The following is a 27271-nucleotide window of genomic DNA, read 5'->3' on the forward strand; positions in this document are numbered from 1 at the left end:
TTCTCTTACGCCCATAAGCCAAGTTATTGGATAAACTCTAGGCACCTTCTCTTTCCCTTTCCTGTACATCAGGTCTTGGTCCAGCCTCCTTCCAGAATTTCTCTGCCCGCAGACTTGAGAGGCGGCAAAAACTGAGGAAGAGGGGCAGGGGAGGGGGGGGGTGGAGATGCCGGAAGCAGAGACCCACGCCCTAACACCTGGGCTCCTTTTTTGCGGCGCACATCCAAGGAAACCTGAGCCTCCCTGGGGCAAGCTCAAAGGCATGCGTCTCTATTTCAAGTCTCAAAACGGAAAATACGAGAGAAAAGTGGTCCACAATCCTGTCCACAGCGTTTTGGCTCTTACAAAAGCCATCTAATCACCTGGTGACTGTTAAACCAGGAAAGTACAAAGGGCAACCCAGGAAACTGTCCGAGAGAGGCAGCTGCATTTCTGAAGGGGTACCATACTCTGCTCCCTTTGTGATGGCCATTTTCTGATTTAATGAAGGAAAAACAACAAAATCTATTAAAATTTCTGGATCTCTGTTGAACCATGTGGTCAATATAGATGGGAAAACTTATGGAAAAGTTATTTCTATCCTTTACACAAACAGTGAGTGAAGCCAATAGTTGGCATGTGGAGATCTGGCAGTAAAACTCTGAGCTGAGTCTTAGGCTTAACTCAGGGAGCCAGAGAGGTCTTTGGCAAAAATGAGGTGTGGGCTGAAGCCTGTGATCAGAATTAAGCAACGAAAGGGGCGCCTGCCTGGCTCAGTCATTAGAGCAGGCATGCGACTCTTGATCTCACGGTCATGAGTTCAAGCCTTATGTTGGGAGTGAGGCTACTTAAAAAAAAATTAAGCAACTAAAAAAGACTGTTCACTGGCAAAATGTGTTACACTTCATTTCTCACTTCAAAAGAGGCTGCTATCAAATTTGCCCTCTCAAATCCAAAAGACTATCTCCCTATCTGTAAACTGAAGTGGGGGTTGGAGGGGATAGACTAGATAGTGCCTTGATAGCCTTTCTAACTTTTTCTTTAGCTCTGAAAGTTTTAAAGAGCTGCTCTAGAATCCCGAGTCTTCCTGGTCCTACACTACAAGACACTAGAAACCCTGTCCTCTGAGGAACAAACAGTAGAAAGAACCAAGAATGGCTGCCCTAGAGAAGGTTCCAGGCAATGTGATCAATGTGAAATATCTGAAGGGCTGGGATGTGGGAGGAAGGAGGCTTGTTCTGGATGTCTCCTTAAACTGGCACACTAAGATCCAAGGGCAGATTTTGAACCAACAAAAAGCTTTCTCACAGCTATTCAAAGAATAGTGTCCCATAAAGTGAGGATTTTCCTGACCCTGGAGGTATTTGAGCAGAAAGTCAAGCAATCACTTGGCAAGAATTTGGGGAAACAGATTTACAAATCCTCTATCAGTTTGATCAGGATGAATTTTAATGTCTTTTCAAACTGACACACTGTGATCCTAAGGTTTGATCAGCTTACAGATCTGACACTTAGTATCAGGGAATCTGGGTCTTAATTTTTCCTTTAATTATTCAGTACAACTGGAAAAATCCAAGTAAGGCAAGATCAATTTCACTAGCAAATCTCCCTGGCCAAATACACTCACTTAAGTGTTCAGATATCGTAACAGACTGTTTAGTGTGCCAGGGCCCCTCTGGTTTGAAGAATCTGAGGAATTCTGGCTCTCAGCTAGGGTGGGTGGTTATTCCATTATAAAGAATGATCTTCATGTGGAATCACAAACTTCATGGCCAGAAATTCCTTTCCTGTTTCCTCACTATGTCAGGTGCCAACCAATTCGGACTTTATTAAATCCCTCCTAGCACCTATCTATCTACCTTATTCGCACTACTCTCATCAAATGTTCTGTGTTATAATATAAATACACAGAGGACTTTAACAAGGATGAAGTTCAAATTCAAGGTATTTATTGGCTTAAGTTACACTCTCTGACTAAAGTGTTAGATATTATTATAGAGAAATTTCCCCAAAGTTCAAACACAGTCTTATGGAAAGGATTACATAAAGTTGCCCAATCTCTCCCTGACAACAACAACAACCAAAGAAGCTAGAGAGTGCTGAGTACCTTGCTCCTTTTTTTTTTTTTTTTTAATCATCAGCATGTGTTTAGGAAGAAATCAAGACAAGGAAGCACAGGGCTCTTTCCTCCATGTCTTATTATTATTTTTTAAAAATCTGTTCATGAGCTTCTCTTTAGTTTTGGTATGTGGAACTCTGCCAACAGCCATCTCAGTGACTGAAATAAATACCTGATATAGCTTTCAGCCTCTTGTTACCCTGATAGCTCTAACAAAAAAAGCATCTGTTCATTTCACATGCTGTGTGTAAACTTTTTAAAAGACAAGTACAGAGAGCTCCAGAGAGCCTCTTTGGATGCTTCCCCCACTCCTGTAACCACAAATATATGTGCTGAAGCCAAATTTCAAATTAGTTTCCAGTTAGTTGATTACAGAGTTCAAAGAATTCTCTACTTATTCTGAAATTCCTAAGAACAAAATTTGGTGTCAGATTTTCTTTCAGTGAACTTGGAGGAAGAAAAATCCTGGCCCTGCCTGCTGTCTTCCTAATTAAAGACAGCTGGGTGGAGTCTCCTCACACCCTAACACTGCTCTCTTTCCAGGTTTTGAACCTTGCATTTTGCCTTTGCTCTAGTCTTTTTTTTTTTTTTCCTTTTTTTACAGAGAGAGAGAGAGAGGATTGGGGCGCCTGGGTGGCTCAGTCGGTTAAGCGTCCAACTTCAGCTCAAGTCATGATCTCATGGGTTCCAGCCCTGCGTTGGGATCTGTGCTGACAGCTAGCTCAGAGCCTAGAGCCTGTCTTCAGATTCTGTATCTCCCTCTCTCTCTGACCCCGCCCCTGCTCATGCCGTCTCTCTCTGACTCTCAAAAAAAAAAAAAAGATACAGAGAGAGAGGAAAGAGTGTGAGCTGGGAAGAGGGGCGGGGGAGAGAATCCCAAGCATACTTCATGTTCAGCAAGATGTCCGACATGGGCTCAATTCTACTACTCTGCGATCATGACCTGAGCAGAAATCAGGAGTCAGTTGCTCAACGGACTGAGCCACCCAGGTAGTCCACCTCTGCTCCACTCTTAAACTACCAGCCTCTCAGGACAATCTGGAGACCCAGATCCACACTTCCTCAGATTCTTCAATGCCTTTTCATGCACTTCTCTCTCAGAGGATTAGTTCTGATTAGAGGAGGATACAGAAAACTGGTTACATCTTGCACATTTCAAATCTACAAAATGCCTTTCATCTTAGGATCACTAGACTTTATAAGCATTTATTTAGAGGCAAGTGGAAACTCCGCAGTATTAGTCTGTACCTGTTGGGCATCAGTAACTACCATCCTAAGGTGTTTTTATTATACAAAGATGGCTACAGAGTGGCTCATTAAGCAATAAAGCATGATGTGAAGCTTGTTTTAAATGGGATACTAAAGATTTCAATGCTCTGTGAGTTCGCATGTATTTCCAAACCCATGAGAAAACTTTACACACACTCTACAGGAACTCTCATGACCCCAGTAAGCCCTTTCCTGCTGCAGACTTCCCAAAAGACAGTGTATTAATCTCTCTTTTAGCCACTCATTGAGAGAATAATGACAAAAGCATGGGGCTCTGTAAGTTTAGAAAAGACTGGACAGAAGTATGGAGGGAAGGAAGGCTTTATGGAGGGAATCACATTTACTCACTAGGATGTCGATATGCAGAGATGGTGAAGACAAGATTTCTAAGTGAAAGGCTAGAGTCAGGAAACCTAGAGGCAGGGCCTCTAAAGAAGCAAATTCACAGTTAGCATGGTTTAAGTACAGGGTGTATGAAAGGGAAAAATGAGAGGTCAGAATGGTAAGAAGCTCAAGGCCAGTTCAGCAAAGCCCCTGAATGCCAAGCATGGATTTATACTTTATTCAGAAAACTTTTATGACATTGAGATTTACTTATGTAAACTTACCAGGGGGTCATAAAAGTTATTGAGTGGTGTGTGGAAAGTTTCCTAAGAATTTGGGACTGGGTGCTCATTAAACTCCCATTTAATAATTTAATATTATCTCATTTTACAAATCCAAATTCTTAATTTTTTATAAATGAAACCTGAAGTGGTAAACTTACTTGTCCAAAGTAGCATAGTGTTGAATACCTGGGCACTTAAGATTTGAGCTTTAGTTGATGATACTGCCTTGGTGTATGTACAGAATAAACTATAGATGCAGGAGATTGAAGGTAGAGCTATCAGGAGGAGCTTTAGAGTTTAGTCAAGAGGTAACAAAGCCCTGAACTTGTGAAAATGAGGAAGGGAGCTGTCAAAGAAATCACAGAGGTAGAATATTTGGACTTCACAACTGACTGGATAGAAGGTACAGGTTAAGGGGGAAATAATAATAAACATAAGAGATAATGCTATAGGGGCGCCTAGGTGGCTTAGTCGGTTAAGTGTTCGACTTTTGCTTAGGTCATGATCTCACGGTTCATGGGTTCGAGCCCCACGTTGGGCTCTGTGCTGACTGCCAGCTCAGAGCCTGGAGCCTGTTTCAGTCTGTGACTCCCTCTCTCTCTGACCCTCCCCTGCTCACGCTGTCTCTCTCTCTCTCCTAGAAATAAATAAAACTATTAAAAGAAAAAAATAGATAATGCTATAGCATTACTCTTGAATTACTGAGGGCATAATAGTCCTATAAAACAGAAGCAGAGAGGAAGAAACTATTTGAAGACATTAACATTCAATTTAGGGTACACTGGATGTGAAGTACTCAAAAGCAGCCTATGTGGAGGTGTCCAGAAAGGCCCCTCACACAGAAGACTGAGGTTTGGGGACAGAGGTACAGATTTGGAAGCTTTCTCCCACAGACGAGTGAGGGAGTGCACATCCAGGGGTTAACAGTGTAGAAAAAAGGGAAGAGAGCAGAGGACAGAATTTTCACAACCACATATTTGGGAAGCAGGAGGTCAAACCAAAAAAGAAAGCAGAATAGCAGCAGAGAAGAGAATGGAGAGAGTACAATGTCAGGAAAGAAAGAGGCTATGATGTTAAATGCTGCATAACAGAGGAGGATGAAGAGTTAGACTTGGCAACTAGGACATGAGCGAATACTTCTAAGCGAACAGTTTCAGTGCAGTGATGGGGGCTGGAACACATTAGGGGATTAAGGATAGGCAGTGCTGAGGAAGTATTCATCCTCTCTTCTTCTTGAGACTGTTCTTTTGGCTTCCATGGCACTGTGCCATCCTGTTGCTATCTTTTTAGGCAGTACTTCTTTGTCCCTTGGGTTCTTCTTTCTGCCCTCTTAAGGCAAGTAATTTCATAAGATGTATCCTTGATTCCTCTCAACTTGTTCAGTATTGACTGGGGTCTACTATGTGCTCTAAATTATGCCAGACACTAAAGGAGAGTGATGAGGAAGATGTAGTCAGGATCCTACTTGCCAGTGGGGGGGTAGAGAGTGGGCGACATTCATTTTAATTCACTTGCAAGAAGCACTCTGAAAGAAAAGCAAGCAGTACTGTGACAACATCAGTCAAGGGGGCTAGATGTGGCCTACAGATTTAGGAAGCTTTCCTGAGAAAGTGACCAGGGAGGCTTTCACATGGGATGGAGAGAAGTCTTTCCTGTTCCAGGTTTGCATGACTTCATAACTTTCACATATGAACAACTTCACAAAATTGCTTGGTTATTTCTATGAAACAGGCCCTTGGGGTGAATTGCCAAGAAATCTTGCTATAGGGGTCCTTTCTCCAATATTAGAAAATGAGGTAGGATAAATAATACAGAGGGAAGAGATTTATGAAAACTGTCTCTTTCATTTTGTTACTAAAGCAATTCTTACCATCAATCAACAAACAGTCACACTAGGTTTGACTGTAAAGAGCTAGACCCAAATCAGAGCTTTTCTTTTGGGAATGAACTGGAAGATGACAGAGATATTAAGTGGGTCACTTAGACAGATGCAATGAACTCAAGCTGGAGGAGGCCTCATAGAAGTTCAATTTCTTTGAATTCTTAGCATCTTCTTCCCTTGACTCATATCTACATATAACTGAATATTAAAAACAATCTGCAGAAACTGTGAAGAATTAAAGCTTTTCTGTAAAACTATTTGGATCCGTTATATACATTTGGCAAAGAGATTAATTATAACTCTGTTTTTTAAGCTGCTTTCCTCTGAAACTAAGCTGATACCTTTTCCCCCTCACACCTCAATGTTTTAATTAAAGATTGATTAGTATTAAGAGGTGTCGCTTCCAAAGATGCTGACTTGGTAGTTGCCATTGTATGGCAACAAGGGAAGATAACGTGGTCTATGTTAAAAGCTAATTAGGCCAAGGACCCGGAGAACATTAAAGCTGATCTGATGGGTAACTCTGAGCTACTGAGAAGTCACCGAGCTGGTAATGGCTTCTGGTTAATTCTGGTTAATGATATGAAAATAACACTGATTTGTAGAGCACATAAGCCAAGGTCAAAATGGTCTCTGAAAAACATGCTGGCTGTGGGATTTTGATATGAATGAATAAATTAACAAGTTAATGAATAAGTAAGCAAACATATGCGTATGTATGTATACATAAAGTATACTTACTGCTGTGTTAGGAGTCATCACCTATACTGCGTATACACTGCTACTCTAAGGTTAGAAACCAGTTCCACACTTGTTCCCCACAAATACTGCTTGGGAAAGCTGTTTGCCCATCCACTTGTTTCACTGCTGCCATTGAGCTAACTGTACTTTATCCTCATAATTTTCATTATTCCCAGAAGAGAAAAAGCTAATCTAATCTGGTACTGGGCCTTATAGCAAATCTTCTGGAGAATAATTATCCCTAGGAACAAAAGGCATACTTATTTTATTAGAAAGATTTCATAATATTCTAATTTGTATGCCTAGATAAAAATTTTTTATTTTTTTTTTTAATTTTTTTTAAATGTTTTTATTTATTTCTAGGAGAGAGAGAGAGAGACAGCGTGAGCAGGGGAGGGTCAGAGAGAGAGGGAGTCACAGACTGAAACAGGCTCCAGGCTCTGAGCTGGCAGTCAGCACAGAGCCCGACGCGGGGCCCGAACCCACGAACCGCGAGATCATGACCTAAGCGAAAGTCGGACGCTTAACCGACTAAGCCACCCAGGCGCCCCAAAAATTTTTTAGATAAAAAAGTATCATTTATTGAGCACTTAATATACGCCAGGTACTTTCATCTACGTCACTTCATTGAACTCTCATAAAAACTCTAAAGGTATGATTTACCACTGCTCACATTTTATAGTTAAAGTAACTATACAGAGAGGTTAAGTAATTTTCCCCAAGGTCACTCAGCTACTAAATGACAGAGCCAGAATTCAAAGCTGGATATTTCTGACTCAAACTCAGATTCAATTTTCTTCATTACACTAAGCTGCATGAAGTATGAAGACTCTCCCTGTGAACTAATTGGGTAAGTGACAATGACTATAAAGTGATGGGTAACTGCAAGCCATATTTCAGAATTTGGCTTTCTTCAAGTGCACTTGGTAGCAAATTCCTTTGTTTTGTTCAGGCTAATACTGAAATAAAATCGTGCTCCTTTATTTATTTATTTTTATTTCTAGGAGAGAGAGAGAGACAGCGTGAGCAGGGGAGGGTCAGAGAGAGAGCGAGTCACAGACTGAAACAGGCTCCAGCCTCTGAGCTGGCAGTCAGCACAGAGCCCGACGTGGGGCTTGAACGCGAGATCATGACCTAAGCGAAAGTCGGATGCTTAACCGACTAAGCCACCCAGGCGCCCCTGTGCTCCTTTAATATACGCTAACTAGTAGAGAAGGAAGGAAGATCAGAGGCAAGAAGGAGAGGTGAAGAATCCAGGCTGGGATTATAATTTCTTGGGATACACAAGGATTTGCTTCAAGTCTTGCAAAGGAGACAGCATTTTGAATCCCAGAGCTCACACGGCTTATGAGAAATAAAGAGCACTCATCCAATCAGTCAGATATTCATTAATCTCCAACTACATGTACACCAACATGTTAACTACTTCGAGAGACACAAAAATGAATTTATTGAAAGATGGGACAAATGCCTATAATCAGAAAACACCAAAGTTAGGCAGTAAAAGGATAAAGGCCAAATGAGTTACACGTATTAAGTGGTTTAGGAGAACAGAAGTAGTGAACTTTGGTAGATCAAGGAGGCTTTGTGGAGACATGGTACTTGAACCAAGACTTCAGGTATAGGTAGAAATACGCATAACGTATAAAGAGTATTTGAGATAAGTGGATGCATATATATAGGAAATAAGACTGGAAAAACAGTGGGGATTAAATATGTAGTTTCCAAAGCTGGAAAAGGAAAAGACTAGAGGCACAGATATAGACCAGTTCTGAAGGATGCCATCATTTAATCCACCAGATCAGATGGCTCCTACATTGAACTGGGTTAAGGATAAGCACATAAAGAAAGAAGGGTAAATACAGACAGAAGTTACGGGAAAAGCACCTTGGAAGCCCAAGTTCTAGAAGGCTACAGCATAATTTATGTCTGTTTTTTCCGTGGGAACCATGTACGTACACACTAGCTGTCCAATCAGAGGAGCCCTCTGCATTCCTAACAGAGGATCCTTTGTTCAAACAGCAAGGCTCAGAAGAGAAAGAGTGTGATAAAATCACACTGAGATCAGTACACCCAGCTGGTGCAAGGGCTGATGCCATTCCAAAACACACCCTACAGGAAGCAGCTTGAGATACACAGCTGATTGATTTCCACAGCAGGAGCCTTGCGGCAGGGTGGGGCTGGGACTGGTCAAGCATTAAGAGAATTCTTTAGCCGCTGACTCAAATTAGTTCACCAGGATCCTGACTTTATTCAACAGATCTGTATAAGTCACTCCCAGAACTAATACTATTTCTTAACTAACTTTTGAAAAATTGGGAGGAAAACCATGAAGCTTCACCAGGCAGTAGAGCTATTTTGTCAGTTAACTCTTTACATCTCATGGCATCTGAAGGGGGGGAGGGGCGGAATCAAACCTCTAACTTTTTAGAAGGGGGCTGAATACTTCTGTGTTGATAGGGCTATCCCACTAGATGCTAGCAGAAGTCTCTCCAGTTGTGACAGTCAAAAATGTCTCTGGATATTGCCAAATGTCCCCTAAGGGGCAAAACTGCCCCCATTTGAGAACTATTAGTCAAGCACGACCTTTGGTGCCAAACAAACCTTTCCAATCCCAGCTCCAACATGCTGTGTGGCTTGAACAAGACACTACAACACCTTCAAGTCTCAGTGTTCCTAACTGCAACTGGGATGTTAAATGTCTGATTGATGGGGGGTTGAGGTTAGAGCTCACTTCGACTTAGGTGTCTCTTACTGTACTCAGCGACACAGCAATCCATTGTGCTTGCTTCCCATAACACATTGTCCTACCTCAAGGGCTGGCATAGAGCAAGTGCTCAGTAAGGATGGACTGAAAGGAATATGGGATCCTTTCCTCTTATGTCCCACCAAGGGATCGGACTATTACCACAGCACCTATTCTTATCCTGAGTGGCCGAAGTTCTGAAAGGTCCACATGTCAGATCATAGTACTAATACCAGGAAAACAGCTTGTGAAGGTCTAGGGCATAAGTGTATCCCATTAATCTCTCACCGCCAATACCAGAGGCTGGTATTTGAAAAGCACTTGGTAGTGGTAGTGGCAAAGTATTAAGGAAGGTGGGGAGGGAGCACATTCTTTCCATAGCTAGGTTTTCCCAACAGGACAGCTGAGACTTGGGAAGAATCGGTTGGGCAGGAGATAGCTCTTTGGTGCCGTGATCTGACAGGACTCCCTGCGGGACTCATTTCATTCCTGGTGAACCAACCAATCCTAACAATAAAGTGCCCTTCGGAGGAACTTCTTGGAGGCTCCCTGCTTATGCTGTGGCTCGTGTGCCAGCCAACGAGCTTCACAGTGCCCATGGTTTTTCTGAAGATAAGGCTGAGGACCAGGCCAAGGCCGAGACTGTTTACCATTCGTTTGTAGACACAAGGAGAAATAGTCCTGTTCTGCAAGTCTGTGCTTATCTCAGCCCGTGTTCACTAATCACATACTCAACAATGAACACAAGTTCTGCATGGGGTAAATTCTAGTTTTCTGGAAACAGATTTTTCTTCCTTCATGTACAAAATCATATGGTAAACTTCAGCTGCAAATGCTACCTGCTGACCTGATATGTGAAGAATTTCAGTAAACTCGAATCAAACTGCTCAGTCCATTCTTATGTTGCTTTAAAGTCTTTCCCTGCTATCAAAATTTCCACACAGAGTTTTGTGAAATCCATCCATCAATGGATTCTTTCTTGATGACCTTTCATTTGATTTTACTACCTTCACTGAGGTTTGAGTCTCCTTTAAGATGATGTAATGACTGGGACTTTGCTTTGTGATGCTGATGCTTAAAATACTAATGGGGCTACTTTAAAATGGGGCTGGGAAAAGTTCAATATGAAGCAAACCTAAAGTCCTTAAATGCGCCTTCACCTTCTCCCCACCCAGTTGCTAAGTGAGGGTGGAAAGGATTATTAGGGAGCACTGGGATTCTTGGGGTTTGGGGGGACTAGGAGGTGATCTCCTAAGGGTTACTAATATCAGCAGCCAAACTGTGAGCTCCTGGGCTGAGGAGAGCGACCAACAGACTGCAGCCTCTCCTTAAAGGCACTGAACTATGAAGCTTCCTAAAGTGTTTCCACACAGGAAGTTCCTTTTCTCTTTAGAAATGCATCATCAAACACCTGCATCAACAGCTCCATGAAAAATAAACTGCTGATGCCAGGGAAAGTGCCTAGGAAATTTTAAACCAGACACAGCAAAAATCAAGAATCCAGGGCCGGGCTTAAAGGCAGGCTGACTTAGAGGCAGTTGCTGCTACCACACAGTCTTAATCAGATTATTAGAAGGCTGTCTACAACATAAATATTTAACTTAATCAGCCCAGCACCGTTTCCAGCTGAATTCTAAGTTTCCCACGTGTAGGTGGTAATTTTCTTCTAAGGCAGTGGTGCTCAACAGAGGGAGATTTTTGCCTTCCCGGGGACGGTTGGCAATGTCTAGATAGACATTTTTGGTTGTCACACTGGGGAAGGGTTGCTGCTGGCATCTAGTGGGTAGAGATCAGGGAAGCGGCTAAACATCCTGCAGTGTGCAGGACAGCCCTGCCCCCCTTCTCACAACGAATTATCTGGCCCCAAATGTCAAGAGTGCAGAGGCTGAGAAACCCTGTTCTGGGGCATTCTCTTTACTTCCTGGGACCCTAATAGTTCCTCTTGGAATAGCCCTGTTTTAGGAAGAAAGGAATAAAAAACCAAGACAGGCCACGGGTCAGTACAAGGCAGGAATCAGGGGTGCCTACTCAGCTTACCTTGCTGCTGTAAAGCTGGAGATACTGAAACATCTAGGTGACAGACAGGTCACATATCAAGTGTGATTTCCTTTCTCTCCAAGGGCAGGTAGATAATGCTGATCTCATTTGTTTCATTCTCTTAGTGAATCTAACTGGCAAAACCACAGATGGGCTGATACTGCCTTTGTAATTGTTTGAAAGGAAGAAGTGTCTTTGTGCAAACTGGCAGCCTTTCAGCTCCATGTCAGGCCCTGTCTTCTAAGAGTTCTCATGTGTGCTCAGAGGGAAGCCTAAACTTGCTTGCTATGAGGCAAAAAACCCCAAACAAACAAACAAACAAAACCAACCCCCCCCCCCCATCAAATAAAGAAGTTTACAGGGCTTTCTTGTTCTGGTGTTATGGTGGGATACTGAGGTCTTCAGACAAGGGCTAGAAACTTGCGATCCCTGACCCTGGGCTCTGGGCAACCTGAAACAGGACTGAGAACAGTCCTAAGGAAGCCCACTGCCTTACCTGTATCCCGCCATCCCAGCCTCGAAGACAAGGAAGGAGAAGACCAACAGACTTGGGTGCTTGCAACGCACCATTAAGTGAAATGAACTTCTGTGAGAACTTATGGATCCTACAAAGGTCTCCATTTTTCTCACTTGTTCTTTCTTACCACTGAGCAGTAGAGGGCGGAGTCTGAGGCCTGACCCGAAACACAGTATATAGAAATACACATCAAACTCAGAGTGCATGAAGGGCATCCAGATACTGCTCTTAATGCCCAAACCACCGCCTACTTCCTGACTGAGAGGCCACTGTGGTTCCTGGGCGGGTGTATGTACAAGGAAAGGAGGAGGAAGGGGGACTTGGTTTGAAACTCAGAATGATTTCAATTCTTGACTTATAAAACTAGCACAGGGAATTTCAAAATGAGGAAAGCCTCTTATTATCATCAGAGTTACCAGCTCTTTGGCTTAAGTTTCAGTGAAACGGAGGTCCCTCCTTTCTTGTTAGTGTCCTGTTACGCACATACAACTCCTTTTCCTCAAGAAGCACTGACTCTCGGGGCGCCTGGGTGGCTCAGTCAGTTAAACATCCAATTTCGGCTCAGGTCATGATCTCACGGTTCGTGGGTTCGAGCCCCAAGTTGGGCTCTGTGCTGACAGCTAGCTCAGTGCCTGAAGCCTGTCTTCGGATTCTCTCCCGAAGCCTGTATCTCCCTCTCTCTCTGACCCTCCCCTGCTCATGCACGCTCTCTCTCTCTGTCTCAGAAATAAATAAAATACATTAAAAAAAAAAAAGAATCACTGACTCTCTTGTTCAGGAAAACTGAATTTCCTGAAGAGATTAGCCAATGTCTTTTCTTCCAAGTTTTCTGAAAACATACTCAATATTCTCATTTGAGATTTCTGGAATGGCTGAACCCCGTAAAGCCTAGTGCAGGAAGGTTTGAGGTCTTTGCTTATTTAAAGTGGAAGGGGACTCTCTTCCCATCGGACAGATCCTCCCTGGATGACCAGATTCTATCATTTATTCAGAAGCAATTGAGGTAAAAGCCTTTCTGAAGAATAATGACTTTCAGTTTTTCACGTTAATTTAGGGAGGAAATAACTTTTCCCACAAGCTGCCTCTCCACGCATTTCTCAGCACTACTGCACAGTCACAAGTAAGCCGGGGCTGTCCCCAGAACTGACTCATTGGTCTATGCCGCCCATCTGCAGTGGAATTAGTCCCGTCCCAGCAGATCCTACACTTGTGTCTCAGAGACTCATATCCTCTTCTCTTCAGCAGACTCTGTGCTGAGAGGGTGATTCCATTAAAAAAAAAAAAAAAAAAAGGAAAAAAGCTGAAAACTTAAAGCTAATGCTGTTTTTTATGTTCATCTTCATCTCTGGTTTTTCCTTATTAAAAACACTTTGAATCTGAAAGCAGAGTCACACTTTATGAATCAGGTCTGCTGCCAGTATGAGGGAAGATTAATCCACTGCTGGGTTATATAGCTCATTAACCCAGAACTCAACACTCAAAACACAAAAATGACTCAGTCCTCAGAATGGGTCCAAAGAGACCTTCCCTCTACTCAGCCTTAGGGGGACCATGGAGCTGACACACAGAGCTTTTCCCCTCCCATTGTTTTCACTTCCCATGAGCTCAGCTTGAGCAGAGCCAGGAGCCTGCTCCTCCCCTCCTGACCAAACAAACGCCTTTGCTGGAAGGAGGCAAAACTCTTCCCAAAGCCTTTGACTTTATAAGGCGGACCTGTGGAGCCAGGCTTCTGATTTGTACCCCCAACTTGAGGAGGAGACACACAGGGCACACAAGTTCACCACCCTCTTTCTCTCTCTTCTTCCAGTCTTGCATTTTAACACTGGAGAGAAACACACTTTGCCCGTGACCAGCCTTCACATCCAGACAGAGTATTGGTGGTAGGAGGCTTATTAGAAATCAGTGAAACAAGGATGCTATAACGAACAACTAAGCAGACGCTGAACTCTGAGCATTTCTAGACTACATACTAGGATACAAATAAAATACGGTAACGTCCAATAATTTCTTAATCTTAATCTTCCAGCTATGTGAAAATTCAGAAAGTTTCTAGCAATTAAGGATTAACTGAAAAGGAAACGATCAGCTGTCCTCAAATCCAAACGCTAATATATTCCTGCCTATGGACTCTTTTTTTTTTTTTTAATTCTAGCTTGTACTTAATGCAATTTTAACAGGCTTGTTTACTTCATTTTCTAGCTCAATGACGATTAGAAGCAAGGCACAGACTGTTAAAGGCAGACCCAATGACAGCAGTGAAAAGTAACTGCAGTGAGAAATAATACCTGCTATCAGGGTAAGGGGGGTGGGGAATGAAGCTACATACATATACACTAAGAGACACTAAACAAGAACTTCAGTACCCAACACAAACTGCACAGTAATTTAGGAACATTTAATATAAAGCAGCCCCAAATGTCTCTAATATCCTTGAGGATATCACCAACACAGAGAATAATACCATCTTTTTAATAACATTAACCTGCACTTATAAAGAAAAACTTATGTACAACATAGTGTTTAAAAGATTAGGCAAATAAAATTTAAAATAATTCCGATGTAAACCAGAATCTAGTTTGACACAACTATTTTGGAGCCCAAAGGGATGAGCTTCCGTTTTCTAAGAAATTCATTTGGTTGGCCAGACAGTTAATTCTAAGTAACCCGGAGCCTGTAGAAGACAGTCTCTGCTTTCAAGGTGCTTACAACGGCAAAGCCAAGAAAAACACATGTGACAAAGCAAGAAAGGCCACCTGCCACTGGAATGGAGGTGCGGAAGTTTCTAAAGGAAAACGTGTGTGCTCATGGGTTTGAATTTTCCCTCCCTATCTTCTCCTTATTTGGGTCCCCGAGAATCCCCAAAATGATGACTTGTTGCTCCAAACTGCACTGTCTCCAAACACTGTAAGGAGGGTCTTCAGCCAATGTCCCACTTCAGAGCTGAACATCCCCTAAGCTGGAGATGCTTCTGAAACAGCCATCCTTCTGCCCTCAAATCTTGTAACTTTTCTCAGGACTGCAGGGCTCTGACCGGTGTCAACCCCTCCTCTCCACATGTGTTTCTACTTGAAAAAATACTGACAGGCAAGGGCTTTCGAGAACAAACGAACTCTGACCGCAGGAGTATGACTGTGTAGGTGGGAATAATTAACACCAGTGATGGAAACAAAATGCTCGAAGTAGCCTTTTCATATCCACTCTGTGCACCAAGAAGGAAAAGCAGCAGAGGGGTCTCCAGCAGTGGCGTAAGGCACTTTTTGACATTTACAACAGGGAAAACTCAGGATGAAAGGCTCCCATCCTGAGAGCCATGACCCAACACACAGTCCTGAAAGCTCCAAGCCCCTGACATGGCAAAATCGCATTTTTGAGAGTCAACTCCTCCTATCTTCCCCTGTTCCTTTAATTTTGACTCACAAAATCTCAGGACTGGAAATTCTGACTCAAAGAGTTAAAACATGTCTGCAGTCAGGGCTTTTCAAACTCTCCTTCAGGTAAAGAACTTGTACTCCTGGGGGCCTGGGGTGTCATCTTACCCACATGCTCTAAGTGGGAAGTTTCTTTAAAGTGTTATGTTTTATCTCAATAATTTGTGAGAATTTTGCATTTTATTTCATAACGCATCAATAACTTTCTCCTGAATTAGGAGGGAAAGAAATCAACACTTTAGGAAGACGAGCCCATATGTATCTTATGATTTCCCACATCTCAACTGGAAAACAGGGACCTGGGGAAACATTTGCTGCTGTTAAAGATCACAAGGAGATCCTCAGAGTAAGCAGTAACACTCAGACATTTCTTTCTATACCCTTAGTTAGTTGTAAACACTGAAATAAATTACAATAGAAAAACGTTCAAATCAATTGCCCAGAATGTGAAAGACTGTTTAGTCTCCAGACAGCGTGCTTTGATGGTGACGGAAGTGAATAGCGACTCCAGGGACAAAAGTTAAGATGAATATACAATGGGTTTCCAAGTTATAGGAAAAGAAATACACATAACTGAAGGCAAAGGATAAAAAAACAAGGGCAAGGCTTACCTTAAAATCTGCTAATTGTTGGTTGATGAGGTCCACTTCGGTCCCCACGACCCACTGGAGGGCCTCCCCCTCCTCTGCCGCCGTGGTCATGTCATTGAGGGCTTTCAGCTTCCTGTAAAAGTCCTCCACACGGCCCAGCGTCAGCTCTAGCTGCTCCTGGCGAGCTCTGCTTCTCTCTGTCAGTTTGCCACACTGCTTGTTCAGGGCTTCGAGCTCCCTCTTGAGACCCAGCAAGTCCAGAGTCCCCTCTTCCTCCAGCATTTGCCGACACTCTGCTTCAGAGGCCTCAATGTCTAACCTGAGGGCTTGAATTTTGTTAAGGAATAGCCGCACATCCTCAATTTGAGACTGGAGGCTATCAGTGTCTCTGCCGATGGCACCCATGCCATCTAGCTCATCGTCCAGATCTGCCAGCTGAGAAAACATCTCTCGGACTCGGCAGTGAAACTGACCAATCCCCTCCAGCTTGTTTTCCATTGTCATGCAACTGCTGTTCACTCTTTGCTTCACTTCCAGGAACTCTTGCTGGGTGACCTCGGCTTGATGAAGAAGCTGGGAAGCATCAGATCCATCTGGGGCATCTTCTACCAGGCCCTGGGTGAAGTTCCTCAGATAGTCTACCTGCGGCTCCAGGGTCTGCAGCACTTCCTGTTGAGCTCTTAGCTTCTCCAGGTTCTTGTTGCTACAGGCTTGAGAGCCTAGAGCATCAAAGATCTCAAGTTGGTGTTTGGCCCCTTCAACCTTTTTTTCAATATTCTTAAAGCTTTCCTGGAACTCCTTGAGCCTCTGAGTCATTTCTTCAAGAGACCCTGTTTTGGCCTGTAGTTCCTCTGTAATGGAATCCATGTTCTGGTTGATCCCAGCCTTCTCATCCCGGATGTCATCTTCATCTGTTTCTGAAGAATTGATCAGAATGTCAGCAGCACTGTTCAGTATTTCTAGCAGGGAGCGGCGCTTTTCCACCTCACTCAGCATAGCCTTTGATCTCAGAAGATTGGACTCGAGCTGCACGGGGTCCAGAGTGACCTGCAAGTCAGACATCTTGACCTTACAATCTTCTATCCATGGCACAAGGTCTTCCACATGCCACTGATATTTCTGAGCTTTCTGCATACAGTCCTTGAGCCTGGATTGTCTGTCTGCAGTTTTTTTACTAAGCTCTTCCCAGTGGCTTTTGAGCTCAACCAACTGGTTTTGTAAAGTCTTCTTCTCTTCTCCAGGAGGTACAGAAAGAAGCAGAGATTCTCCCTCAGCCACAATCACCTCATAGGAGCCACTGTGTTGGTTAAGGCTCTTCTGAAACTCTTCATTCTCCTGTAGCTGAGACTGTAGCCGCTCCAATTTTGCAGAAATTGGGCAATTTTTTGCTTGCTGGCTTTGTTTATCATCCAACCAGGTTCTCAGCTCATCAAACATTTGCTGGAACTGCTGGGTGCTGGCAAGAGCTGCCTGGAGTCTGTTCATGCGGTCAGCTGAAATGAGAAAATCAAGTTTAAACCAATCAAATCTGGACATGGCACTTAAAATATTTGCTGAGAGTATATGGTCAAATCTTAGGGGAAAGGAAACATGTTAACTGAGGGTCTGCCACAAACGCACCACACAGCTAGTCTCCTTCATACACTAGATCTGATTTAATCCTCACACCAAACTTGTAAGGTCATCTGAGTAACAGAAGTAAACTTTTACATCTAAGCTGATAAATATCAAGCTATAAACATTTCTAGAGAAAGGCAACAAATTGATGACAAAATTCTTCTGGTACAAGGCCATCATAAACAATCCTGAACATGTTCTAATTCTGTAATATGGTATAAGGGTGTATATGCACGTGCGTGGTATAAATAAGTATTAGTGAAAGTATGTGTGTAACCCAACCTATAAGTACCTCCATGAGCATGAATCTCTACCTGCTGACAAAATTGATATTGGTGCTCTTATCTCTAGGATGATGCTATACACAGCTTTCCATATTGCTAGTGCTCGGCCAATGTGTGATTACAACAGCACTTCTCACTGGAGCTGGACAAAGGCATAGGGTAACACTAGTGTGAGTCCAAAAGCTGCTTACAGGTCACCCTAGATTCTTGGGACTATCATGAACGCAATCTTTGGGCTTGCCACTAACATCAGCAGTGTGTTTCGTACCCTAACTTACCTGCAAGGTCTTCTAAACCTTGAAGAGGCAGGGCAACTGTCTCCAAACGCTTCTTCAGTTCATCCTTGAGGTACTGCTCCCCAATGAGTACTGAGAGCTCATCACAAAGTGTCTGCGCCTCCTTAATCTCATGGTCTAACTGCTCCACATCTGATCGAATCTCACTGGTCTCCTCCAGTTGCTGCTTTACGGCCTCAGGCTGGGTGCTGATGGCTGATTGGCTACTTAGTCGCTGCCCAACTGCCTTTACCTTCTCTGATAAGTTCTGAAGCAGTTCTTGGTACTGGGTGCTTTTGACAATAGCTTGGTCAATTTGGCTGGAACGGGAATTGAGTTTGTCAGTAAGCTCAATCCACTTCTGATTGATGCTCTGGAGTTCTTTCTGTACTTGGCTGGTGGACGGAGAGACATCTCCAGGGCCTGTTAGGATGCCCTGAGCTGCCTCGTTCAGTTGCTCATGCTGTTGCCTGCGTGTTTCAAATTCCTTCAGCATAAACTGTAACAGAAACGACATCAAGATGTTTAGAGAGAAAAGACAGATCTGAAAAGTGTCAAAACAAAAACTGATTTTGGATTGTGCCAAGTAGTGCCAACTCCTTTGGAAAATAAACCAGAAAACTCCAAGGACCAGGCTGCTAGGAAAATGCAGTATCACTTATAACAACAACTGCTTAATAAAAACTTATTTTGCAAGGGTCATTGATTGCACCTATTCTATTTCTTTTCCTTACTTGTCGTACTCTGTTTCAACATCAGCTACTAAGGTTGGCCTTGTTTTCTGGATTGGCACTCATCAGCTGTGCAAGACAAAACCTAGGCTTCTGAATTGCTGAATTGCACATCTGGAACTGGGGGTCCCTGAGCCAGATAGCTATACCTCTGGCTGGGCTTGCCATTTCAACTCTCAATACCTCTGTTTTTCCTAGTTTCTTTCTTGGAATTCCAACAGCACAAACAATCTGTATATTACAACACAGCAAAATTAGATAATGAGCTTCTTCAAAGCAAGTAGCATGTCTTTTTACTCTTTTCTATCCCTTATTTCACTCAGCAAAGAGGTTAGGATTACAGGCTCTGGAGTCATACTGCTTGAGTTCAAATTCTTACTCTCTCACTCACTAGCTGTATATATAACCTTAGGCAAATTTTTGAAGTTCTTCAAATCTCAGCTTACTTATCTATAAAATGAGGAGAGGAAGTACTCATCTTGGCTATTTTAAGGATTAAATAAGATAACTTATGGAAAGTATTCACCACTTACACTATATAAAAATAAATAAGACAGGACTTTAAGGAATAACAGATGTGTAAACAATGAACTATAGCAGAATATAGAAAAAAGTAAAAACAATAAACACTGATGTGAACAAGGCACTGTGAAAGGAAGAAATAAGATGATTAATTCTGTGGAGGATGACAAAAGCAGAAGAGGGAAGTCAGGAGGGCTTTGCAGAGGATGAAATAAAGGAATTCTCCTAGTGGGCAGAGTCAGACTGGTGAGGGGCATTTCAGGGAGTGCGCCTAGGATTAGCAAAGGCACAGAGTTGTGAGAGTATGGTGTGTTCAAGGAAAGGAAAAGTTACCTGGCGTGGCACAAAACCTAGGTAGATGCGGGAAGAGTGAGAAAGGAGGCTGGCAAGACAAACTGGGATCAGAAAGTGGAAAGCCTTATATACGACACTGAGCAGGTACTTGGACTTTATTCAACAGGCAGCCACAAGCCAGTGGAGCATTTTCACGTATTTAGATATGTGAGTTAAGGAGATAATTTGGTAACTGTGTAAAGGATGCACTAGACAAAGAAGCCCATTAGTGGGCTGTTGCGATAGTCTAGGCCTGAGATCAAACCTACCAAGGGTAGTAGCATTTAGAATGGAAAAGGATTAGAAAAGCAATTCTCAAAGTATTCTCCAACAGTCCTCAAGAGTCCCTAGGACCTTTCATAGGGTCTATGAGGTCAAAACTATTTTCATAATAACTAAGATATTATTTGCCTTTTATAACTTTTCTCTCATGAATGTTCAATAGAGTTTTCCTTAAGCTACATGACATCTGGTATTGGAATAGATTAAAATGCAGAAGCAGATATGAAAATCTATGAGAATGTTCTATTCATCCAGACATCAAAGAGATTTGTAGAGCCATAAAACAAGATCTCTCTTATTAAAGTTCTTATGTTCAGATAATGTTATTTTTCATAAAAAATAAATATGTCACTTATGTTAATGTTATGGCTTTCCCAATATTATTTAAAATTAATTAATAAGTACCATATATATTTTAAATATTTGTTTTTTTAAGTTTATTCATTTATTTTTGAGAGAGAGCAAGAGAGTAAGCCCATGGGAGAGGGGCAGAAAAAGAAGGAGAGAGAGAGAATCCCAAGCAGGCTCTGTACTGACAGTGTAGGGCTCAAACCCATCAATTGTGAGATCATGACCTGAGCCAAAGTCAGATACTTAATAGACTGAGCCACTCAGGCACCCCAACAAATACATATTTTTTAAATTCCTCAGTGTTTTAATATAGTAAATATTAATAGATACCAATAGTTAAACACAAGTTCTTTGGGGGTCCTCAATAATTTTTAAGAGTATAAACAGTTGAGACCAAATAGTCTGAAAACCACTGGAATAGGGAGCTAAAAGAAACAGTCCCTTCAAATACTACTCTTAGGTCTTAATTTAGGGAATGTGGTGGAAGGTAAGAAGAAATGGAACAAGTTTGGAAGAGGATATAGAACAAGAAAAGATTCTCGGGTGCTTACAAAAATAAAGGGGGAGAAGGAGGAGAAGAAGAAAAAGGAGAAGAGGAAGAGGAAGAAGAAGAAAAAATGTTCTCTGAATGATTTCATTAGAAATGATGTATTTAGCCAACATAAATTTCTATTAAACAGTTTCTTTAAATATTTATTTATTTTGAGAGAGAAAGAGAGTGTGTGTGTGAACGGGCGAGGGGCAAAGAGAGAGAGAGACAGGCTCCTCATTGTCAGCACAGAGCCCAATGCAGGGCTTGAACCAAAAAACTCTGAGATCATGACCCAAGCCAAAATCAAGAGTCAGACACTAAACCAACTGAGCCACCCAGGCGCCACTTGGCCAACCTAAATTTCTATAACGGTAGGTACTTAAATCAGTTTTTTTCTTGAGGTTTGAGCAACAGAAAATCTTTAAATGAAGCCAGCAGATATAAGACATTACATTAAGTAATACAATCACTGCCACTGGGGATTAAAAGTAAAATACGATCAGGGGCGCTTGGGTGGCTCAGTCGGTTAAGCGTCCAACTTTGGCTCAGGTCATGATCTCACGGTTCGTGAGATCAAGCCCCCCATCAGGCTCTGTGCTGACAGCTCAGAGCCTGGAGCCTGTCTTCAGATTCTGTGCCTCCCTCTCTCTCTGACCCTCCCCTGCTCACGTGGTCTCTCTCTCTCTCTCAAAAAATAAAACATTAAAAAAAAAAAGTAAAATACGATTCTACAATATAGTCACATTCATTCATCTTACTGCCACTGTTAATGATATTAATAATATAGTTATTGACTGTTTACCTTTTAAAAAATATTTTTTTAACATTCATTCATTTTTGAGAGACAGAGAGAGACAAAGTACAAGTGAGGGGAGGGGCAGAGAGAGAGGGAGACACAGAATCTGAAGCAGGCTCCAAGCTCTGAGCTGTCAGCACAGAGCCCGACACAGGGCTCCAACCCACAAACTGTGAAATCATGACCTGAGCTGAAGCTGGACACTTAACCGACTGAGCCACGCAGGTGTCCCTGTCAGACAATGTGATAAAGCCCTTACAAACATCTCATTTAAACCAAGGAAACTGTAGGGCACCTGGGTGGCTCAGTCAGTTAAGCGTCCAACTTTGGGTCAGGTCATGATCTCATGGTTCATGGGTTCCAGCCCCGCGTCGAGCTCTGTGCTGACAGACAGCTCAGAGCCTGAAACCTGTTTCTGATTCTGTGTCTCCCTCTCTCTCTGACCCTCCTTTGCTCATGCTGTCTCTCTCTCAGAAATAAATAAAAAACATTAAAAAAAAAAAAAAAAAGGAAACTGAGACACTGGAAGGTTAAGTGACTTGTCCAGGGTCATTTGAAATCTACATGTTGACAACAGCATTCAAATCCAGATTCACGTGACTCCCATTTCTTTGCTTAAAGCAGTAAGCTTTGTGGCTCACCTGGACCTGCTGCTTTTGTGCTGTCAGCATGTTAGGGTCAATAGACAGGGGGCCCAGCACGCCCATCATCAGTTCCTTCTCCATCAGCCAGGGACGGAGCTGGGACTCTGCAGCCTGGAAGCTGGCCAGATGATTTGCAGATTCCTCCAGCTGCTTTTGCCGGGCCACGGTCACTTCGGTGGCCCTTTCCCATCGGGAATCTGTAGAGGGGAAATGAGAGAATATGTTCCTTTACGCTCACCAGGCACTACTGGCCTTATCCCTAAGTTATGTTTCTAACCAACTACAGGAAATGACCCCTACAGCATTAAAGTTTTTTAAGTTAAAAATAACCTTAGTTGAATTTTAACTAAAGTAATACAGTTCTGTACTTGATTGTGGTAGTGGCTATATGAAACTATACATGAGATAAAACTGCACAGAACTACATACACACACACAGACATGAATTCATGTATATTTTATACAATACACAGATTATTTTATAGCCTGTTTTTTTAATTCTTACTATATTATAAACATCTTTCATGCCAATGTTTTTTTGCACACCAATAAACATTTACCTACATCATTTACAGTTCAATATCACAAATGCAGCATAATTCACCTAATCCTTACAGCGAACAGATTATTTCCCATTCTTATCACCAATGCTCTCTTTAAAACAGACTGTCAGGTTGACTTGCCCAAGAAAGCCAAATTTCTGACACTGTGAGTAGAGTCTCTAGATCATTTCCCTAATCAGATTCAATCTCTAACCCCATTTGGGCCTCTTGCTTGCTTCTGAAAATAAACTAAAAAAAATAAGTCCTGCTTTATAGGATGTGCTGAAATTCTATATTTGCTTTGAGGACAAGCAATTTAGTGAATCTGCAACATCCCTGTGATAACTTACTGAGTTCCTCTTGCATTTCCTTCCAGTTTTCTGCTTCTTGTGAGTTAGGATATGTCACCAGTAACCCAGCCAGGGCTTCCTTTACTTTTTGTATTTTTGGAGAATTCTGTTCCAATTCAGCCAGAAAGGCCTAGGAGAGAAAATATCAGGGATGCCATGAGATTTCTGGACAGGAAAGAAATCTTTGTGTGTATAGGAAAGGACTAGAAGACTGGGTTGCAATTATAGGCTCTACTTCTGATTCTATCAGTGACTTGTTTTGTGATTTCAAGATACTTAACATTTCTGCTTCAATTTTTACTTTAAAATGAAAATCTAAGCAGCAGGATTTTTATGGACAACACATTGGTAGAACTCAGTAAAAGGGAATTATTAAACCCCACGCACAAAAAGTGTCAGATATGATGGTGATGATGACAACGTCAATGCCAAGGACATTTATGTAGTTGGAGGAGATGGCATGCTATGCCCAATTAGAATATAAGAAATTTTGGCAAAAAAAATTTTTTTATAGGATTTTCCATATGGTCGTATTTCTTCTTGTATTTTTCTGAGTCCTACATGCCAACCTGAAGAATGAACTGCAATTAATGCTATATTTAAATCTCCCAGGAGTTGAAAAAGGGCTTTGATGAGAATGGTTCGGCTTACAGCATCATATTGAAAACCAGATCCCATTCTTAGTGAGTTGATGCTTCTGAGGAGGGATATTCTCTTTCTGTAAGCAGATCTGGTTTTGTTTCTGAATCTTATTTATAATAATTTCTAACTTCATAGGTAAGAAAATTCTCTGGGAGAGTTTAGGCATATTAATCATTTGAAAGAGCTCCAATGGCCTGGGTGGATGGTCATGTCTCACTCTCAAATCCCAGGCTCAGGCAGGAACATTGGTACAACAGCCCCTTCCTCTTAGTGTTTGGAATACAGCTAATGTTACATAGTACCTTGTTAGATTCAGCTTGGGCTCTCACTGTTTCCGGCTTGGTTGGAGATGAAGAGGTATCCATGGCTTTCAGGACTTCCTCTTTTGATTCCAGCCACTGCAGCACTGAGCCTGCCTCCTTCTGAACTTCCTGCATTCTGCTGAGGACAGCTTGAAGGCTTTCCTGGTGTTCCCGAAGCACTCCACCCAGTTTCTCATATTTCAAGTTTACATCTGACATGTCACACTGGATCTCCGTCAGATCTAGCATCACAGAAACAGGAATCAGATTGGGAGTAGCTCTCCAAGTGTCCTCCTGAGCTCCTCATGCTAAGTTACTCATCAGGATCAGGCGTCTCTCCTATTCCTCCCAGTGAACTAGAGATTCTGTTCCTGCTAAATTACATAAAAGTTCTTATTTACATATACAAAGCAAAAGAGCTTTCATTAATCTGCTTTTGGATTTTGACATTAGGTGTTCAGATGTACAAAGGAAATGCTAAATAAACTTGGGAAATGCAGAAGTGAAGGCAGTGAAGGATTTGGGGCATTCTTCTGCTCCCTCTTCTCCAAACTACAGAGAAGACATGAGGCCAAGAGGCTGAAGGCTAGACTAGACCACCTCTAATGGGGCTTCTTTATGACTCAAAGATTCACATTTTTTTTTTAAGGTCTTTTTCTTCTTGCTCTTCTCTAGTGGTGTGATTTATTTCCTAGTACCTTTATTTCACTGGCTGCCAACCTGTTTAGCCTTTAGCAAGCTAGCAAAGAAAGATCACAGTGGCTTCTCCCCAGATTTTTTTTTAACCCTCATACCCATCCTGGCAGTGGTTCTTTCACACATACGGAAACATACACAGATGCCAACTCGAACACTGTCCTAACACATCCAACAAAGAGGCATTCTCACCTTTGCAGGTGTGGTATCCGTTTACACTGCCTACAGAGCTTCCTACAGAGGGCAGTATGGAACCTGAGCAGAAGGACAGGGAGACAAACAGGGCAAGACAAACTTGTGTTAGGAATACATACAGGCACTGAATTTGTTCTCTGGCACTCACTTTGAGCTCAGGTACCAGGAGGTTAACACAGCACAAGACAACATACTCATGGAAGGAGACAAATCATTTTAGCTGCCAGACAACAACTCTGCTGTTTTGGCTATCGAGCGGTAGGCAGAAGATAGAAGGCTTCTAACCCCTTCTAAAGGAAACCCGAATTCCCTTCCTCAATCTCCAACTAGTATTCTTTGGACTCTGTTACAACTTTGCGAAGCAAGTTTTGGTAAATGATGAAGTCTTTAGAATAGCTGTGATGTCTGCTGTGCTCTGGAATGAGGATTTATAATAAAGCCAAAAGGCTAAACTTTAGCATCAATGTCCTTCAACATAATAAAAATGAACAATAAGTATAATTAAGGAAATAAAAAGTGGCATTCTTTTAATAAAGATATTAAAACAAGGCCTTCTTATATTGCTTCAAACAGAAGATTCTGTCTTTTCTTTCATGATTTTCTGCTCCCTTCCCCACCAGAAATTCTAAGTGCCAATAAATCTGGCTCATAAGCATTCCAATAAATTCTGCCTTTGGTTCTGTTTCTAATTACAATGTTCTCCCCAAGTTGATTCCTTGTACTTCAGGAGTGTCCCAAGTTAAATAAAAAACAGATCAGTGATTATAAAGATTATACAGAAATGTGAAGAATATTCATGATACAATGTTACATTAAAAGGTCAGAATAAAACTTGTGCACTGATTTCTTTAGAAAAAGTTATACATAAGGTATTTATTAAAAATAGTTAATTATAAAACTTTTAAATGTTAATATTATTGTATTTTCAATGAAAAAAAATGGATCAACAGAAAGATCATATTCCATTGCAGTACAGTGATGGCCAAAAAAGACTCTGGACTAGAAATTAATTAGGAGAGAGGGTCCTAGCCGAGACTGTCACCAACTTGGTATGTGAGCCTTGGTCTATGGACAGACCTCAGTGTCTTCTCCAGGATATGAAGATAATACTAGCTATCCTGTTAGCTCTCATGGAGTTACTAGAGAGAGGTAGTGAGGTAGTGCATATGAAAGCACTTTATAAAACAAAAGGAGCCACACAAATATCAGGAACTGGAATATTCAGGACTTTTCAGAGTTAGAAGAGAACTGTGAAAACATTCAGGCTAGTGATTTTCAAAGCACCTAAGGAGGCGCTTTAGGGACTCTGTAAATGTTTGGTTTAAGTCTAATATTCAGAATATATTTCTAACCACTTAGAAATGGCAACAAAACATGCATGTTCAATTACGCTGAACACCACATCTTAACCTACTAGATACAACCAATTTATGCTGCTCTCAGTAGAGAATAAATAAAGATAATAAAGTAGCTCCTGTACCTCTCTGCATGTATTTACACTTCTTTTTGAGGGTCACTGATTAGAAAAGCTATAGCTCTTTGCCAGGACTTTACCACAGTCAAACTTACACATCCCCTCATACAAAGAAAAAAAACTTATGGGATGGATGTGCTACATTAAAGAAAATGACAAAGAAGGCTGTGGTGCATCTACTTAAATCAGGGTTTCATTAGGGTAGAACCCTGTTAACAAGAATTTATTACATCACTTTCAAGCTTCTAGTTCAGCTTAACTGACAAGTGTTCTGAGACTATAAGGTGAACCTTTTAAAACAGCTGTCATCATTTCTGGATATGATACAAGCAAACAAAATTGAGAAATAAGTCAGATAACAAAGTTGTCATCCAAAAATCCTTTTTCAAATTTTTATATTCCCTAAGATAGTCTCAATATTCTCACCGGTGGATTGGATTGCATAATAGATAAATGACATAAATTTACTTATAAGGGAAATTTATGCCACCAAAATATCACTTGTATTGTTTTATATCGAGGAGTTTGATTAGATATTATATTTAAAAAGACTCTAAGGCTGTAAAACGTTTGAAAAACCACTGATCTAGTCTAGAAGTGAGAAAAGTATACTGGCCAAATCTGGCCCTCTGCCTGTTTATAAGGTTTTATTTGAACACAGCCACGCCCATTTACCTATATATTGTCTACAACTGTTTTTGTGCTACAATGGCAGAGATGTGTAGTGTGACAGAGACCATATGGCTCACAAGCCTAAAGTATTTACTACATGGTCCTTTAAGAAAAA

The 27271-nt window shown here is 41.8% G+C and overlaps 1 protein-coding gene across 3 annotated transcripts in view; it reads right to left on the reverse strand.

Annotated features, from left to right (window-relative positions):
- Positions 1–27271, reverse strand: part of MACF1 (microtubule actin crosslinking factor 1) — a 317520-nt gene that overhangs the window by 66062 nt on the left and 224187 nt on the right. For all 3 annotated transcript variants that reach the window (XM_039244487.1, XM_039244489.1, XM_039244488.1), the window contains 6 exons: positions 25008–25070; positions 24120–24361; positions 23176–23305; positions 22281–22480; positions 18096–18591; positions 15938–17409 (listed from right to left, as the gene is read on the reverse strand). In XM_039244487.1, the coding sequence (XP_039100418.1) occupies positions 15938–17409; positions 18096–18591; positions 22281–22480; positions 23176–23305; positions 24120–24361; positions 25008–25070 (2603 nt within the window). The remainder of the gene's footprint in view (positions 1–15937; positions 17410–18095; positions 18592–22280; positions 22481–23175; positions 23306–24119; positions 24362–25007; positions 25071–27271) is intronic.

Source organism: Hyaena hyaena, unplaced genomic scaffold, assembly GCF_003009895.1.
Source record: "Hyaena hyaena isolate Hyena2069 unplaced genomic scaffold, ASM300989v1 scaffold_237, whole genome shotgun sequence".
Lineage (NCBI taxonomy): Eukaryota > Metazoa > Chordata > Mammalia > Carnivora > Hyaenidae > Hyaena > Hyaena hyaena.